Here is an 18,350-nt window from a genome sequence, read left to right on the forward strand (position 1 = left end):
CATCCAACACCGCAGGCTGACAGGCCACATAATGGTCTCTAACATTTTCCGCAGGCTTACTGAATAAAAAATCTTCAGAGTCCCACAATATTGAGAAACCAATACCAGGCAAGGCCAGCATTTATTGCCCATCCCTAATTGCCCTTAAACTGATCTTGGTAGAATATTTGAGAGGGCAACCACATTGCCATGGGTCTGGAGTCACATATAGGCCAGACCAGGTCAGGATGGCAGATTTCCTTCCTGTTATGACACAACAGTTGGTAAGGCAGAGTTATTTAAAATCCCAGAGGGAAGCTTTAAACAACTATCATAACCTATATTTTCAATTAGTATGTTTGAGATGCAGCTCTGAATTCAGAAATGAAACTACCAAGAGGTTTTTATATAAATTAAATTAAACGTTTATTAATTTAACAAGGAATTAAACACATATACATGTCTACAAATTACTATCACAATAACTATTAAACAAATCCCCAAATTAATCGCTCTTAGGTAAATCTTCACCAAATCAACAATAACCCACCAACTTTAAACAGATACCAAGCAAAGCACATTTTATCCTACAAATTCAAAACGAGGCTCCTTTCAATTTGTTTCCTTTGCAGACAGTTGTAGGGCTTACAGGCTGCTTATGTGCCTCTTACATGCCTCTGACTTACACAAATAAAACTTTTTTCTGTATATACGTAGCCTTCCTTTTAAATGCAAATTCTCATTGTATCACCAGGCCCTTTGCACTCCACCTCTTCTAACAATAAAACCTCTTTCATAGTACCAATTTTATTAGTAATATAAAGATATTGCTTGGTGTCTCCTAGCTAGGTGCAAGATTTCACCCCCAGTCTTTGAATGGTTTATTCAACAAAATGCAAATGTACCCTTTACCTTACTGTTTAATATCTCAAAACTACTATACATCAAAACACCCAGACCAGCTGGCTTTAATCCAATTAAGACACACACACTCACATCCACAGACACAGACCCTACTACAAGTCCAATTTAAAACAATTTCCAATAACATTATATACATTTATATCTTCATGATACTTCCCTAAAGGACATTAATCAATCAGATGGGTTTTTACGACAATTGATGATAGTCACCATCATTGAGCCTAGCTTCATATTCCAGATTTATTAACTGAATTCAAATTCCATCAGCTGTTATGGTGGAATTTGAACCCATGTCCCCAGAGCATTAGACTGGATCTCTGGATTGTCTCTCCAGCGACATTACCACTACACCACCGTCTCCCCCTTACAGTTTATAATACAGTACATAAATAAGTTTTAGGACTTAAGACAGCAACACTACCTGGACAATACCAGCTTGGCGTGTAGAGACAGGGAGATTCATTTCAATGTCATATGTTACAAGAGCTTTGTCCCATAGCACTTCATGCTCGTATGTCCGAATTCTGTGTAAAGGTAAAAATCAAAATATTAGCTTATCAAAAGGAATCAAACAAATTAGGGTTGCCTTCTCCTAACATTAAATATTGCAGTTCTGTTGGAGGGTCATGAGGACTCGAAACGTCAACTCTTTTCTTCTCTGCCGATGCTGCCAGACCTGCTGAGTTTTTCCAGGTAATTCTGTTTTTGTTTTTGTTTTGGATTTCCAGCATCCGCAGTTTTTTGTTTTTATCTTTATTATTAAATATTGCAGCCTGTTTAATGACAAATTATCTATTTTTTGTACTTAATTTCTCTAAAATAACCTGTATGCATGATTGGCATTCTTCCATCAGCACAAAATGATGGGAATACAGCCTCAGGCCTTTGGTGAGGTCAGATGAGATCATCTGTTTCTCTTCTTTTGATGGATGAACAAGCCGATTCAGGAAAGGCAAAGTCTGTCACAATGAAAGTTGTCCCTTGCCTTTGGTGTGGGATGCCCTCTGCTGGCACCTCAATTGTAGGGCTGGTGTGTGTTTTGGAAATTCTTAGACCAAACATCATCATGGTAGCTAATTCGTGCCCATAGCGGGTGTTGCCATCTACATTGATTGTTAGCTAGAGTTTCCCCACTTGTCGTGATCGACATTGAGGACTATCATGTCACTTTTGACAGAATCCTTGAATCGGAGTTTTGGGTGCCCTGGTCTCCTGGTATGGGCTACCTCCCCGTTTAGCATATCCTTGCAAATGCAACCAGCTTCCGCCCTGTGCCCAAAGCCAGCGAAACCGTCTTTGTTGATTAGCACTAGCATGCTCGGCATCACGTAGAAAGGCAAAGTCATGGATGAAGCATTCCTAGAAAGCATGTTTGCCCATAGAAAGGACTGCTTCATTGGTGACTTTGTCTTTCCATGTGATGTCGAGGATGCATCGTAGACACTGGAGATGGAAGTTATTGAGCCTTTTTTCTTGGTAGGTTCAAGTTGTCCAGGCTTTGCTGCCATAAAGTAATGTGCTGAGGGTACAGGCCTTAAAGATGAGCATTTTGGTCCTGTGGGTCAGTTTGTTGTCTTTCCATGCCTGCTTTGTTAGTCAGCTGAAGTTGGTGGCTACCTTTCCAATGCCTGTGCTGAGCTCTTCGTCAAGAGAAAGGTTGCCTGTCACCGTTGATTTAAGGTAGCGAATTTGCTGTTTCCAGAGATGTGTTGGTGAGTCTGATCGTGGGTGCAGAAAACACCCTTTTACCATAACTACAGTTTTCTTGACACTGATGGTGAGGGAAAACATGACAGGCATGAAACAGACATCGTATAAGCCTTTGGAGCTGGTCTTCTGCCTAGGCAACTAGTACAGCATTATCAGCATACAGAGGTTCTCTGATCAGGATATGTCGCACTTATGTCTTGGTTTTTAGTCTTGCTAGATGGAGGAGTTTCCCATCTGATCATGTGCTCCTTCCGCGTCAGCAGGAAAAGCATAGGTCAGTAGAACAGAGAAAACGATACAGAATAAGGGCTAAGACACAGCCCTGTTCCCCCCTTCTTGATCTCCTTCTTGATATGTGGTGCCATCAAACTGAATGGTGCAATGCATGTAATCATGAAAGGATCATATGAAACTGAAAAACTTGGAAGAACAGCTGATTTTCTCTAGTACCTGGTAGAGGACCATTCTGCTCACGGTGTCAAATGTTTTTGCGAGAACCACAAAAGTAAGGTAGTGTGGTGTTTGCTAGTCTATGTGCTTCTCTTGAAGCTGGTGTAGGGGGAAGACATGTCTACCGTGGATCTGCCTGCACTGAAGCCACATTGGAATCAAACAAATTATGGCTGCCTTCTGCTAAAATTAAACATTACAGCTTGTTTAATGACAAATTATCTAATTTTTGTATCCAATTTCTCTAAAATAATCTTCATGTGCAGGATAACCCGAATATAAATGCAACTGTTCCTGGTTTTCCTTTCACACAACCGACTTCCACTTTGATGCTTCTAGAATCACAGAATATTACAACTCAGAAACAGATAATCTGGTGTTTTCTCCAGGCATTTAGTGGTCTAAACCTACCTTCTTGCTTGCTCCCCATATCGTTTAAAACTCATCCTTTTCAAGCATCTATTTAATTATCTCAGTTTCATTGTAAAATTCCATATTTAAACCACCTGTGTATATAATTTTTTTCTAATTTCTGCTTCTGTTCTTGTGATATTGCATTATCTTGCCAAATAATGCTTTTGTTGCCTCTTTGTAATTGCTATGGATAATCAATTGGTTAACACTCCAGGTTATCAGTTCCAGGAGTTGGACAGAAAAAGTTATGTGTGATAACTTCCAAGCCACTGTTAGTGCTGTATGGAGATCTAATGTGGTGAGGAGGTTTTTCCTAAGTGTATAGCAAAGCTCTGTAAAACACAACCTCTCCACTGTTAGGCACATCACTTTTGTCGTGTGTAGGTAGATGCATCTAGTAACCTCAATGCATTGAGAAGTAGCAGGATTATGCCCTGTGAACTGCCCAACACCACAGACAATACTTCCCTGCTTTTGATGGTCCAGTGCTGTTGGAATACTCAGTGAATTCACTGACAAGGGCATACTCCTGCTACTTCTCAATGCAGTGAGGTTACTAGATGCATCACATTCCCCAGCACAGATAAATATCTTGGTAACAATTACTGCCAAAGTGTTGCACACAAAGGATTGGCCACTAGAGGGCTATCTTGTGAATATCTACTTCATGGCTCATGTTAGTATTTTAGAGGTAATGTTTAGTTCTGGGAAAGTTATTGTTGTGAAGGTAAAGCATTTAAAATTTTGGGCTTTAGTGATTGCCAGAACCTACAGAAATGGCAGTTCAAAAGGTTACCCATATGTGTCTAATGGAGTCAGAACAGAAGAGATAGAGTTACAAAACAGCAGGCAGGCTTAGCTGGAGAACTGGAGACGTGATGTCTACACTGCTTGCAAAGGGGTGCAGTCTAAAGAGATGTCTTCACTAAACCCTGAAACGTTTTAAAATCTATGTACTTAATCAGAACAAAGAAGTAATTGTAAATGAGTGATAATTAACCGAAAGGTCTGGCTGAGGAGTATCCAGAGCAGGCGACATTGTTATGGAGATGGGTGGAGCTTAGGAAGGCTCTCTGGTTTCAATTTATCTGGGTGTTTGCTGGGAGTGGTTTTTAGTCACAGATTGGACCTTGTGTGGTTTGCAGCTAATGGAGAGGAGTTAACCAAAATAAATTACAGACAGACCTGTACTGTAAGCATAGTAAAACACTAACTTCAACATTGACTGCATGGAATGTGTGAGGCTCAATCTCAGTTTGAGTCTTGTGAGGATCTGAAGCTCGAAGATTACCCAGTTTGAATCCGGTGAGAGAATCTACAGTAGGCCTCACAGTGACTTATTGCAAAAGAAAGTAACCAGCAGATTAGCTTGGAAGTATCAAAAAAGTAACCAAAACTTTGAGTACCTGAAACGCCATAGCATACAGGGCTACGGGCCAAGTGCTGGAAAATGGGATTAGAACATTTAGGTGCTTGATGGCTGGCGTGGACACGATGGGCTGAAGGGACTGATTCTGTGCTGTATAACTCTATGACTCTAAGGGACCAAGGCCTCCACAGTCAAGAGGGGGGTTAAATGAAAGTTTTACCTCTAGGGATAGCTGGAGCTAAGGAAAATTCTCCAGAGGACTGTGGCACACTATGGTCCCTACAGAAGTAAATAACTTCAAGATTGATGTGTCTTATAGGAGAATTCTTGGGGGAAGTAGGAAGTAAACCCGAGTGCATAACCAGCTATAAGCCATGTTGTTAAGTTAATAGTGCTTGTTTTATTTAATTCTTTTATATACAATAAGGTTTGTTTTATTACAAAAAAAGTGAAATCTTGTCGCAGTTTTATTGGTTAAAATGAGGTACTTAGATTTCTTTTTAAATGTTAACAGTCCCTAACAGGACCATAAAAGCTGCCCATACTCATGAAATTGTAAAAAAACAGCTGAGGTTTACAGGTGAATAGATGTGGAAAAAATTTGGAGAAAAATACAAATCTCAACAAAACCAGTATTGTCACAGAGTAAAATATGAAGTATATTTAACTTTGGTTTTTACCTGGCAAGTGGATGTAACATCTTTCCTCCACCACAGCCATACAAACTATCAGGTTCTCCTATACTTCTGTATACATCAATTAGGAGCTCCTGTTAGAACATGTTAATTTAATCATGAATAACATCACAAACTTTTACAGCACTCACTTTCTCTGTTATAACAATGCTACCACTTGGAGTCCTCTGGTTTTCCAATAATACAGCAAATTCAGGAGTCCAAGATCTTGGTTAGTCTTTACAAAATGAGGTATTTATGTTTTACTTACTTTCATTTTCCCCGATACCAAACTCCTTCCTGATTTGTAGCTAGGTACAAGGGATCTGAGGTGCCAGACCAATTTGATTGCCAATTTTCAACCCCAAATATAGCTACCCTCCTTTAGCGCACCAAAAGAAGTCACCTGGCTGCATGTCCATTGTAAACAATTAAGTCACAGTTAATTGCTATGACCGCAACTTTCCCTTCAACCCTGAAACTGCTGCTGCTGCTTAAGGAATTTTAACCCCCTTCCAAGTGAATCGTTCGTGAATGGTATTTTCGAGCGCATCGCAAGTAAGGTTTCCTGCTTGGCCCATTACAACAGGCACAGCACCATCAGCTCCTGGGAGATCCAGACCACCATGCACCTGCTGCTGCCCAGGGAACTGGCCAAGCACGCTGTGTCAGAAGGGACAAAGGCGGTGACCAAGTACACCAGCTCCAAGTAAAACTCTGCAATGGACTGAAATACATTCATAAAACAAACTTTTCATCTGCCAGTAACCTTCAGATTAGGTAAGAGCCTCCTATTACAAAAGTTAGTGCAGCTTGTCCTCTGAACTACAAGCGGAGATGTGCTTATTGCATAGGATAGATTATCCAGATTTTCATAAATTGGGCTTATATTCAAAAACCTATAGTTTTCATTGCTACACATAATATGGTACCTCATAGCATCTTCACTTTTTCTGTGCTGTAGACCTCTATGACTCTATTTGATGCTCAATCACTGCAATAGAGATTAAAATCTGCACTAGACCAACTCTCTTTAATTGTCACTAAAAATATACTCTCCAGAGGCACCTTACCTCAATCAAATGAGGTAGCAAAATAAATCATGGCAGGCAACTATTGTATGGTATCCTCTGGGACTTCCTGCATGAGTTAAGTGCTCAGAGACAGGAATTCTGGTCAGAGAGGGAGAAGGAAGCACTGGGCAATGGATGTCCAAGGTTTCCTTTTTGGGCTGGCAGGGACATTCCTACTCCTATTGGCCCTCAAGGATTTTTGGCCTCAAGTGGAGTATTGTGTCCAATTCTGGGCACCATACTTTAGGGAGGATGTGACAGCATTGGAGGGTGTATAGAAAAGAATAGTCCTAGGATTGAGAAGCTTTAGTTATGATGATAGATTGGCAAAGCTGGGACTGTTCTCCTTAGAGAAGGTTGAGATATTTGATAGAGGTGACCAAAATCATGAGGGGTCTGGTCACAGCAGATAAGGAGGAACTGTTCCCATTGGCCGAAAGGTTGCGACAACACCAAATTAAAGTGATTGGCAACAGAACCAGAGGTGAAAAAACCTTATTAGGTCAGGATCAGGAATGCACTGCCTGAGTGTGGTGGGACAGATTCAATCATGGCTTTCAAAAGGGAATCGGATAAATTACTGAAGAGAACAGATTTGCAGGGCTATGGGGAAAAGGTAAGGCACTGAGCATTAGCTGAAATGCTCTTGCAGAGAGCTGGCACTGACATGCTGGACCAAATGGCCTATTGTGCTGTACCATTCTTTTTGATTCTAACACAAAATTTTTATATCAATAACTCAGTTATCACAAATAAGCTTCAATGATAAGTTGTGATATGAAATTATTACAGGTATCCAATTAATATAGTTAATTGAAAGAATCAGAAAGTTACAGCATAAGAGGCCATTTGGCCCATCATGCTATGCTAACTAAAAAAGAGCTATCCAGCCTAATTCTACTTTCCAGCTTTTGGTCCATAGCCTTGTAGATTATGGCACTTCAAGCGTATTTGCATGTACTTCTTAAATGTGACAAGTGTTTCTGCCTCTACCAGCCTTTCCAGCACAGACCTTCACCACCAATGGAAAAAAATTCTTCTCAACTCCCCTTTAGTCCTGACCTCTCTGCATAGGGAAATAGGTTCTCCCTATCCACTCTAAGTCTTTCAATTTTATACACTTCAATTAAATCTCCCTTCAACCTCCTTTGTTCCAAAGAAAATAACCTTGGCTAATCTAGTCTTTCCTGAAAGCTAAAATTCTCCTTTTCTGGCAACATTGTCCTAAATGTCCTCTGCATCCTCTCTAGTGCAATCACATCCTTCCTGTAATGTGGTGACCAAAACTGTATGGGGCAGCCTAACAAGTGTTTTATAAAGTTGCAGCATTAACTTCCTGCTTTTATATTCTATGCGTTGGCTAATAAAGTATCCCCATTGCCTTCTTAACCACTTTATCTACCTGTCCTGGTACATTTGGTGATCTGTGGACATGTAGTCCAAGGTGCCTCTATTCCTCTATACTTCTCAATATCCTAACATTTATTGTGTATTTCTTTGCTCTGTCTGGCCTCCTCAAATGCATTACCTCACACTTCCCTGGATTGAATTCCATTTGCACTTTTCTTCTTAACTGACCAGTCCATTGTCTACAGTTTTCTTTCTCACTATCAACTACAAACCCAATTGTTGTATCATCTACAACTTCTTAATCATGCTCTGTACAACTGGCTGAATCATAGTATTGAGCCCTGTGGAGCTCCACTGGAAACAGCTTTCCGGTCACAAAAACAGCCTTCGACCATTTGCTCCTGTGACTGAGCCAACTTTGTGTCCAATTTGCCAGTTTTTCTTAGATCCCATGGAATTCTATTTTCCTGATCTGTCCCCCATGTGGGGCCTTATCAAAAGCCTTGCTAAAACCAATGTAGACTACATCAAACACACTAGCCTCATCAACCTTCCTTGCTACTTCCTCAAAAATTAAATCAAGTGAGTCAGATAAGTCCCTTCCTTAACAAATTCATGCTGACTTCCTTGATCAATCCATGCCTTTCTAAATGATGATTAATACTGTCTCAGAATGTTTTCCAATAATTTGTCTGCCACTGAAGTTAGGCTGACTGGCCAGAAAAGGCTTGGTCTATTCCTCTCTCCCTTTTTAAAAGACTGGTTTATGTGTTATAATGCCAAAGAATAAACGTTATATTTCTTGTGCAGCAGTTAGTTTAACATTTTTTAAAAAATTGTAACTTGCCATTCAGTGTGAGAAGATTATCTATCACTAAACTTTAGTCACATCCATGGGACAGTATGATTGTGGTCAAATGCAAGCCTCAGTATAGTTTCCATTACTGGGATATAATAGCTGTGACTGACTGATAAACAGAGGTATCGTGAATTCTTATTTGCTTATTTATTGAACATTTGTTCAAGCACCAATCTATCACTCGTATATTCAGGTGTTTAATATGAATGACTGAATAGAGACTATTCATTTCCTTTCTTAGAGAGTTTATTGCAGATATGGGAAGGGAAGATAAACATTTTAAGGAGACATTTAAAAATCAATTTTAGTCCTTTACCTGTAAACCGATCCCTGTTTCTTCTTTGCTTTTGTTGCTCATGCTGGAGATTGTTAGCTCTTGGCTGGTCTCATCAAACTTTAGGCTGCGTGCCGCTTTGTATGAACTCCTAACAATATCAGGAACATGGTTATTTCCACTTAGGTTTCATTGCTGCAGTATCTTGCTACCCGTGTCCCCTATAATTATTTACCGATTGTACATAATTAGTTTTCATACAATTTTGCAGCAGTTGTTACATTTTGAGGTTACTTTACTCTTAGCATTTCTGGCTTCCATGGGGGTAATTTTAGTCTCCATAAAAGATGGGGTTTGGATTGGCCGGGAAGTCATCATTTCAAAACCGAGCTCAACCTGCCTACTTCAGGTTTTAAGGTGGGGGGAGGGTGACCAAAACACTCCCAGCAGTCTGATCAATTGTTGAAAGCTTTTATGAAGGCTACATGCCTCCACTTTTATAAGCTTTCTATTTTTAAACTCATGTTGTCCAGATTTCCCTGCTCTCTGAAAATCCGGCAGGTAAAAGGAGGCAAGGAGGACAGGATCCATAACATATGCATCTGTAGAGCTCTGCTTGTGGGGCTGGAGGAACAGGAGCATTTCACCTAGGTTGAACAAGCTTACTTGTAAAGCCCCCCCCAGTCTCCACCCACGTTGAGCACCCCCTGACTATTCTGCCTTCCCTGCATCCATAATCTTGCATCTTTCTCTGTAATCATCCCACCAGCCCCCAAGATCTGCCTGCTCTTCCGTTGCATCCTTCTGCCGTAGGCTTGGCCGCCAAACAGACAGCCAAACTGTCGATCAGCATTGGCTGATTGGTGGGAGACTTGGAGGAAAAAAGCTAAAACTGGAGGGTGTTCTAGAAAACTTATACTTCTGTGCATGAAGTAACTTCATAAATCCTCCCACTGCTTTGAATGGGTGTCATGGCAAATATCAGGGCCCATGTTTCAGATAACTCTCATAAGTGACTCCTAGCTCTCCCTTTCTCAGGAAGCGCAGTTACCTGTCCAGATATCAGGGAAAAGAGGACCCTCTTCAGCTTGTTTCAGCTACCAGCTTTATTAAAAGTTCTACTCACTTTCAGTTAGATGTATAAGCAATTGAATGATGCTGACCATGAGACACTTTAGAAGGTCTCCCACAGTTTTTAATCAATGCAAATAGCTAAAGGAGACTTCAGGCAGCTTCAAAAGCAACTATTTGTTCTTTTACCACATTAGGGTTTTACTGTCTGTCATGTATAGTAGGAAAACTGCATTAGCACCAACAGGTTCACTATACGAGGTGATGACTTGCCCTCAAAAAAGGGACTTGGACCTAGTTGAATTTAAATGACTGACAAAATAAAAAGCTGCCAATCATACATAAATTTGATCACAGAATATTTTCAATTGAATATTTTACATCATCCCTCAGATACCAGTCTTAGACAAACCAACTAATAGTGGTCAATTGTATCAAGTTGGGACATTCCTCTGATTGAAGCTGGTTTTAATCCCCTATGTGAGCTGACAGAATTAAAGAAGTCGATACCATTCTCTTTCTGAAGACAAAAATGTGTTGCTTTGGTCATGGGCACATCTCTGTTCATATCAGATAAAGACTTGTAATTATTTGCTACAGTTCCAGCTGGTACCGTTTCAATTCCTCCTCTTCGGATCTGATTTTATCTGCATAGATTTCTGCGCATAGCAAGGCTGTAAAGTGAGCTGCACATGACTGGGCTGTCAAAGCAACCTCCAAGTAGTTCAGATCCAACCAGAAGTTGTCATCCCATGCAGTGCTCAGCTGGTGTCTAGAATGAGAAAGATGCAGATAACAAATTGATATAACAGTTTTTTTGTGTATGCTTAATTTCATATGTCTAAACTTAAAATAAACCAAATAGATCATAGTTAACTCCACAAATAAGAGCAAACATTGAAGGCAATGTTAAACCAAGTCATTATCTTGTAGTGATTCATGTCAGTGAGGGTCTGAGAAAGTGTGGATCATATTTTAGATGCAACCCTTCATCACAATACAAAAGGAAACAAAATTCTGGGCCAGGATCTTTACCTCAGCGAGCGGTGGGCGCGCTCGCTGGTGTGTAAAATGACGCGGATGATGTCGGGCAGAACTCCTGACTTAATTGGCCCCCCCACATCAAATGGCGGCGTGCCCGCTCCTTCACTGCCCCCCCCCCACTAATGAAGTTATACATTAGCTGAACTATTTTTCTTCTTTAGATGCTGACTGACCTGTAATGTAATTTTAATTTAAAAAGACAGAATTAATACATGTTGAGACCTTTTTTGTTTTCGCAAGTAATCGACCACTGCCAGCATGGTGCGCCGAGATATTTTATCCATATGTCCATGGGGAAGGCTGTCTGTTTCTATCAAAATAAAAAATGGGTCAACAAAAAAGCATTGTACTTTTTTCACCAAATGTATAAAAATCAAACAACATCCTCATACTTCTATCTAAGCTGCGGTAGCTTTTGCAGCAACTAAAATGTATCAGCAGCAGACACAACCAGTTTATCATTGTAATAAGACATGCAGCCACTCAAAAGATACGTGCCCATCTTTTAATCGTATATTCTTGATGAGACCCAACCCTGATTTATCCAATGATGATGAAAATCCCAGATCTAACTGGTCAATGCTATTTTAGCTATAACTGAAGGGGAGAATTTGGTGCTGGGTCACTGGGTTGAATTTTCAATTGCCCGTGGAAGCAAGTTTAGGTGCGGGTGGGCACGGAAAATCACATAATCAGAAGGTGTCACTGGTTCGCAATGCCCAGTGATGCATTAGATTTTCAAAGGGTGGGCAGAAGGGAGGAGCAGGCAACCTGCACATGTCCAATTCATTATATGTTGAGCTTGTTAGGTGCACGGGGATCAACAGCAATTTTCAAATGGCTGGCGGGAACATAAAGGATCCGAAAAATTCTTGAGCACAGTGTAAGGCTGCTGGTATCTCTGGCCACCTGTAGCCACACCTCTTTAGTCATCTGGCTCGCAGTAGTTCTTTTTCCATTGGATAGAAGAATACAGCTGTCCTTTCTGCCCACAGCCTTAAAAGTGAGGCGTCAGAAAAAGGTGGGGCTGCCTGCCCAAACCACTGCTGGCCCTCGGCTCTCCCAGCTCACTAATTTGCAAAGGCAATCGCAAGCTAATCATGGCTGTTGTTTGCCTTTTAAACTATTCCTCCAAGTCCAGCTCCCACGTCCTAACTGGACGCCGAACTCACCTCCGGGCCAATTAGTGGTTGTCACTTTGAAATCTGCTCTGCGGGGTCAGTATCCGGAAATGTTCCGGGCATTGGGTACCTTACTCTCGAATGAAAATTTGCCCCAATAGCATTGCTACTTTTTCCCATTCCATGTTGGTCATCTTAGTTGTAGTAATAGCTCCCCATCGTTAAGCACTGGAATGGTGAAGGGCAGAAGCAAACCCAAAGCTCATTGCCACAGAGACTAATTCAAAAATCACATTGTCACACAGACTGGTGGAGGACAGGTCCAACATCTCATTTTGTTGGGTTCCTCATCCCAGATCTTCTGGCACTGGAGGCATTACGTAGAGGGCATTTGGGCTGGCACTGAACTAAGTGAGTCAGTCATTTTAGGTTTTACGCTTGCATTCTCACTTTACAAACTTGATTTTAAATTGTTCATTTTTAAGCAAATTTATGTACAACATTCAATATCCGAATACTTGTTGAAATATTGTTACAGTGGACAAATGCATAATCAATTACCTGAGTCAACAATGGCTGGTGTGGTGGATCGGCTGGAGCTTGATCCCATTCTACAGCATGCATTAAAAAACCCTCGAATGTGGTTAGATAACAACACCTGCCAGGAGCTATCCTTGTCATTAAGGAGAATATCATGGATCAAGTATGGAAGGATCATCTGGCAGAAGTCAGTCTTCACCTGATGAAGCAAATTAGTCAACAGTAGCAAATAAGTCAATTGCAACTTTAAGCTTACAGTGTACCAAGATTAAATCTACGTACGAGTTTTAAAAACTCAGAATTCCGTGCCAATTAAAGCTTTCAAAATATTGTTGCAAATAAATAGTACATAATTCATGTTTTATGATGTAACTATCATATAACTTTTAGCTTTAGGAATTAAAATTTTAAATGTAGAAAAACGAAGGCATCTGGTTGAGAAAGTGGTAAAAACAACTCTGATGTAAATGCAATTCAAGCAAGCCTGGATTTATTACACTTAAAATGTAGCCTGTGTTTATCTTGCAAGCTCAGAGTTGATAGTGAGAAACCTTGAACAATGAATGATCCATTTTTAAGCTTGTAATGAAGTCAGAGAGTCTGAAGAGAGGGTAATTACATCCATTAGAAATTAAAATCATTCAAATGGGTTACAGAATGTTGAAGGTAAAATAATCAATTTACATTTCTGTTTGAGGACACCCCAAAACTTGCCACATCACCATCGACGTTGTGACTCAGGGTGCGGTCTTGGTAAGAAGGTCCTTTTGTTTAATTGATCTATGTGTGTTTGCTGACAGAAGCAAGCAATTCAGTTTGGGAACAGGCAGAGGCAGTTGCAGATCTGGTCTTGTGTGGGCTGCAACTCACTTAGTGGGGAAAACCAAAAGAAATTAATGTTCCTCAGGCCTGTATTTAAGCAAAGAAAATACTAACTTTATTGTTCACCACACAGCGTGCTGGCGGGGTCTGGAGCTCAATTTGGAGTTTGTGAGGGGGAAAGGAGCTGTGAGATTTCCTAGTTTGAAGCTAGAGGAAGAAATCTACAGTGATCTTCACAGAGCCTTGTGGCAGAAAACTGAATATTTAGCTTGGGAAAAGCTATACAGAAGCTGTGGGAGCAGACTGGGAAAAAGCAGGCCAAATATGTCCAAAGCCAGGAACTGGAGATTGCAGTCGCAAGGTCGTTAAAGAAAATTGTAAGGATCCCATAAATCTTGTGTCTTGGGGAAAGAGAAGTAAAGTAAATTCTGATGGGCTGTGGCATGCCTTTGGGTTGGTCCCAGGAGAAGTGAATGAATTTCAAGATTTTGTAAGATAAGAGAACGGTTGACAGGTTGGGGGGCAGGGTTGGGTGAAGAAATAAAAAGTAGAACTGAGTTTATAGCTTAAGTCTTTATAAGCTATAGTCTTAAGTTAGTGGTGTTTGCTTTGTTTAATTTATATGTACGATAAAGTTTGTTTTTGTCTAAAAACGTTTAATCTTGTGGTGTAATTCTGTCAGTTAATCGCTCGGTGTTCAAAATTATTTTCTAAATTAATGGACCCTAACAGGATCATAAAATATTAATTCTCAATTGCATTCTAATGCCCTAAAGTAGGTTGCCATTTCTTGGCTTCTCTGTAACTATAACGAATTCCTATAAAATAGGAGCAATGTCACTGAGCATCTATGAAATAACTGAATGTGAACAATGGCTGCCTAGTCCTTAAGCTTGGAAATTTTCTCCCTAAACCTCTCCGCCTCTCTTTCCTCCTTTAAGACGCTCCTTAAAACCCACCTCTTTGACCAAGCTTTTGGCAATCTGCCCTAATATCACCCTATGTGGCTTGGTGTATAATTTTGCTTTTAACCTTTATTACATTAAAGGCACTATATAAATATGGCTTGTCACTGATTTAATTTCTACCCAGAAGTTAGTCACAGATAAATATAGTTCTGGGTGTTCTATTCTTCATTACCTTGTTTCACTAATATATGCAAATTAGATTTTCATGCAAAGGCATAACAACAAATAATCTGCATCATTCTGTAGCTTAAATGGATTCCAAATTACCTCACACATTGGCTTTATTAACTGCAGAACTTCACTTCTCACACCTCCACTGTCCAGCAATGCACAGGTCAGAGTTTTCAGCCATGTGTCATGGTTTCCACACTGAGGTATCCACAAACAGCCATCGTCAAGATTTTCAGAAGGACTTGAACTATTGTCTACTTGTGACTCATGAACCTGAAACCAGGAAATCACAGATTCAAAACAGTTTAGTTTTAAAACCAATGGTTCAAAAGTACCTTGCATGTTACCTTACTCAATTGTCTGTGAATTTCTATATTACATCGAGTACGCCCAGGCACAGGACAATGCAGAAAAGGTCAAGTAAACAGATAGTGTTAAAAACTGCTACATATTTCAGAAGTAAGGAACACAGGCAGAAGTTCAGAGGAAGGACAGTTTAGATTCAACCATTTTATGCAAAGGATGATGAAAATATAGAGCAGACTATCCAGGGAGGCAGAGAGTTGGAAAATTTAAGGCATAATTGATTAAGAATTTGAGGGAGTGGTTGAATAAGAATAAAAAACCTTGAGACTGAACATATTTTGCGAAAAGGTGGAATTTGTTGTTTTGGGCTATTGTCTCATGACACTTGTAGCTTTCCCTCATCCCTCAATGGGAGATGGTAGCGTAGTAGTAATCCAAAGGCCCAGGCCAAAGCCCTGGGATGTGAAGTTCAAATCTCTACACAGTAGCTGGTGGAATTTAAATTCAATTAATAAATCTGGAATATAAAGCTAGGCTCTGTAATGGTGACCATGACAGCTATCAGTAGAAATCCATCTGGCTCACCAATGCTCTTTAGGGAAGAAAATCCATCATCCTTACTTAGTCTGGTCTAAATGTGACTCCAGACTCACAGCAATATGGCTGACTCTTAACTGCTCTCTGAAATGGTCTAGCAAGTCACTCAGTTTAATTGCAATTAGGGATGGGCAAGAAATGCCCACATCCTACGAAAGAATATTAAAAAAAAAGGCACGATGGTCCACACCATGTGGTGGCCCTGCTCAGGGTGGGGGCTCTCCTGTTTGGGCATCAGAGGGCTCCACCAATAGCAAAGGCTTCCCCCCGCAGGAAGACACCTCCCCCCCCCACATCAACCCCCCTTCGCTCCCACTTGTACTGGTCCTGATGAGGCCGCTCCACTTAGCTGGGTTCCAGGGCCTCCATGATTGGTCTTTGTCCCGGGCTTCCTGCAGTCCCAAAACCGCTGGCACCGATTGGCTGCTGCAGCCACTAAATACAGCCCAGGGTGTGAATAGATGTGTGGCAAATGCAGCTCAACAAAGCCAAATGTGAAGCAACAGGTTTAGGGAAGAGAACAAGGAATAAAAATACACCGTAAATAGTAAACTTTTCAGTGGACTGGAGGTAGAGATACATATATAGACTAGGACTATAGGTGGAAAAAAGACAAAGCAACAAATAGGATTATAAATAGGTTGTAGAAATAGGTCACATATATTAGGGCCATGGATACAAAAGCTAGAGGATGAATCAGTATAATATAGTTGTAATGAACTTTGCAAAAAGCCTGTATTTTTGTGGCATCACTTGGATAAAGTGAAACTAAGAGAATTCTGGAAAGGGAGAATAATTCGGTTTCCTGGCTGTGAGATCATTTTTGAGAAGTGACCTGGTGATTTGAAGTTGCTCTGGAAATGAAAGCTACGTCATGAAAAAAGACAAATCGGAAATAATTTGCAGTATCATGCTTCAGCTTGGTCTGCTGCAGAGAACACACAGAACTCTTGGTGTATTCAGTTCTTTAGCAGGGGGAGAAGAGATAAGGCTCTTTTACAATGAGTTGTGTAATATCATTAAAAAGGGTAGAAAGCTGAAGACAGGGTTAAAGCAGGAATCATAAATTGGAGAATTCCACTGATACTGCTTCAGTTTTGCCAGAATTGACCATGCCGTTTAACGGAGTTCGTTAAAGGGTTCAGATAAAAGAATTTCTGGGAACCTGTGCCATCGAAACTTTTGCAAACCTAGCTAAGGTGGAACACCCTATTGGTGTTAATTGTATCCAATGAACTCAGATGGAATAAAGCTGACAGTGCAAGTGACTCAAGGACCAAATCCAGTGAATGAGAAAAGTAAGAGACCCTACATACAAGAGGCAGAGTTTAAAGGACTGAGACTGCATGTAGTGCATGGGAGTGATGCTGGGACTTTTGTGCGCATTGTCTTGTTGCATTGGCTATTTAAAGCGAAATTCATTATTCCTATTGAAATATCATTTGCCTGTTAATATATGCTTAATTTTATGCTGATTTTGGGTTTGACTATTACAGTAAAAATTTTAAATAGTGAAATCTTGTCCATCAGTTCCTTCCATTGGGATCGTTTGGGAATTAATTTCTTTTGAGGTTATTGATCTCTATGGGGATTATTACACAGTGCTTACAACACTGGAGTGCTGTGTGCATCCTTGTTTACCCCATTATAAAAAGGATATTGCAACTGGAGAAAATGTAAAACATAGAATCACCAGAATAATGCTAAAGGATTGAGGATAAAGTTATGATGAAAAATTAGGAGCAGGAAGGGTTAAGGAAGTGGAGACCAGAAATGTTCAAAATTATGGAAGGATTTAAAAGATAACCAGTAGGAGACCATTTCCACTTAGCAAAATGATGAGAGAAAACATCAATTTAGGATTAGTAGCAAAAAGGAAGGTCAGCCATTTTTTTTAAATGAAGTGTTATTAAAATATGGAAAACATTACAACTAGCTATTGAAACCAAATCAATCAGATAATTTTAGATAGAGATAGATTAAAAACTTGAAGCATTTAAGGATATGTAAAAGAGCAAGGAAATTATATTAAAGTAGGAAGCTTAGATAAAGTAGTAAAGTCCTGAAATGACCTCTGACTATGTTTAAATTTCTATGATGTCCCCAGAGGGGCCATCACATAACAATCAGGAATGTGGCTGACTTCCCTCCTCAGCACAGGAATGGGAAGAGCACTGGTTGACTCAAAGCACTCATCAGCCATTGTTACAGTCCACTGACTGAATCTGGAGCTTTCCTGGTCTGTAGGACGGTACAAGGCCATTGTCAACTGAACTTCAGTTAACACTTCTTATTCCTGTTTTTAATCTGTTAGTTGCTGGTTATCATATGTGCATCAAAATGATGTAGCTTCAGGTAAGACAAAGCACAGTAATAAAACTATCATTCAACTTGTACATAAGAATGACAAAGTTCACAAAGTTGAAGGATGGTTACCTTTCTTCTAGCTGTTCGGAATGGCTGTAAATACATTAGCATAGGGTCAGGACCACTGGGGTCATTTTTACTCAGTTCCAAGAACTGGTGACCTGACCGTGTTGCAAGAATGTTCTTCGCACAAGTGGCAGCTGCAAAGCGAACTTCGATACTTGCAGAAAAGAATAGAAAGGACAATTACTGTAAAACCAATTGGTA

The 18,350-nt window shown here is 40.2% G+C and overlaps 1 protein-coding gene across 3 annotated transcripts in view; it reads right to left on the bottom strand.

The window, feature by feature from the left end:
* atm (ATM serine/threonine kinase) overlaps window positions 1-18,350 on the bottom strand; it is a 190,193-nt gene that overhangs the window by 62,738 nt on the left and 109,105 nt on the right. For 2 of the 3 annotated variants that reach the window (XM_041198875.1, XM_041198876.1), the window contains 8 exons: window positions 18,153-18,303; window positions 14,910-15,086; window positions 12,874-13,051; window positions 11,414-11,501; window positions 10,761-10,919; window positions 9,119-9,227; window positions 5,527-5,615; window positions 1,325-1,427 (listed from right to left, as the gene is read on the bottom strand). In XM_041198875.1, coding sequence (XP_041054809.1) covers window positions 1,325-1,427; window positions 5,527-5,615; window positions 9,119-9,227; window positions 10,761-10,919; window positions 11,414-11,501; window positions 12,874-13,051; window positions 14,910-15,086; window positions 18,153-18,303 — 1,054 coding nt within the window. Of the gene's footprint in view, window positions 1-1,324; window positions 1,428-5,526; window positions 5,616-9,118; window positions 9,228-10,657; window positions 10,920-11,413; window positions 11,502-12,873; window positions 13,052-14,909; window positions 15,087-18,152; window positions 18,304-18,350 lie in introns of those variants that run through there. The other variant, XR_005944414.1, reaches the window with a different exon arrangement.

This window comes from Carcharodon carcharias, chromosome 11 (assembly GCF_017639515.1).
Source record: "Carcharodon carcharias isolate sCarCar2 chromosome 11, sCarCar2.pri, whole genome shotgun sequence".
Classification (NCBI taxonomy): Eukaryota; Metazoa; Chordata; class Chondrichthyes; order Lamniformes; family Lamnidae; genus Carcharodon; species Carcharodon carcharias.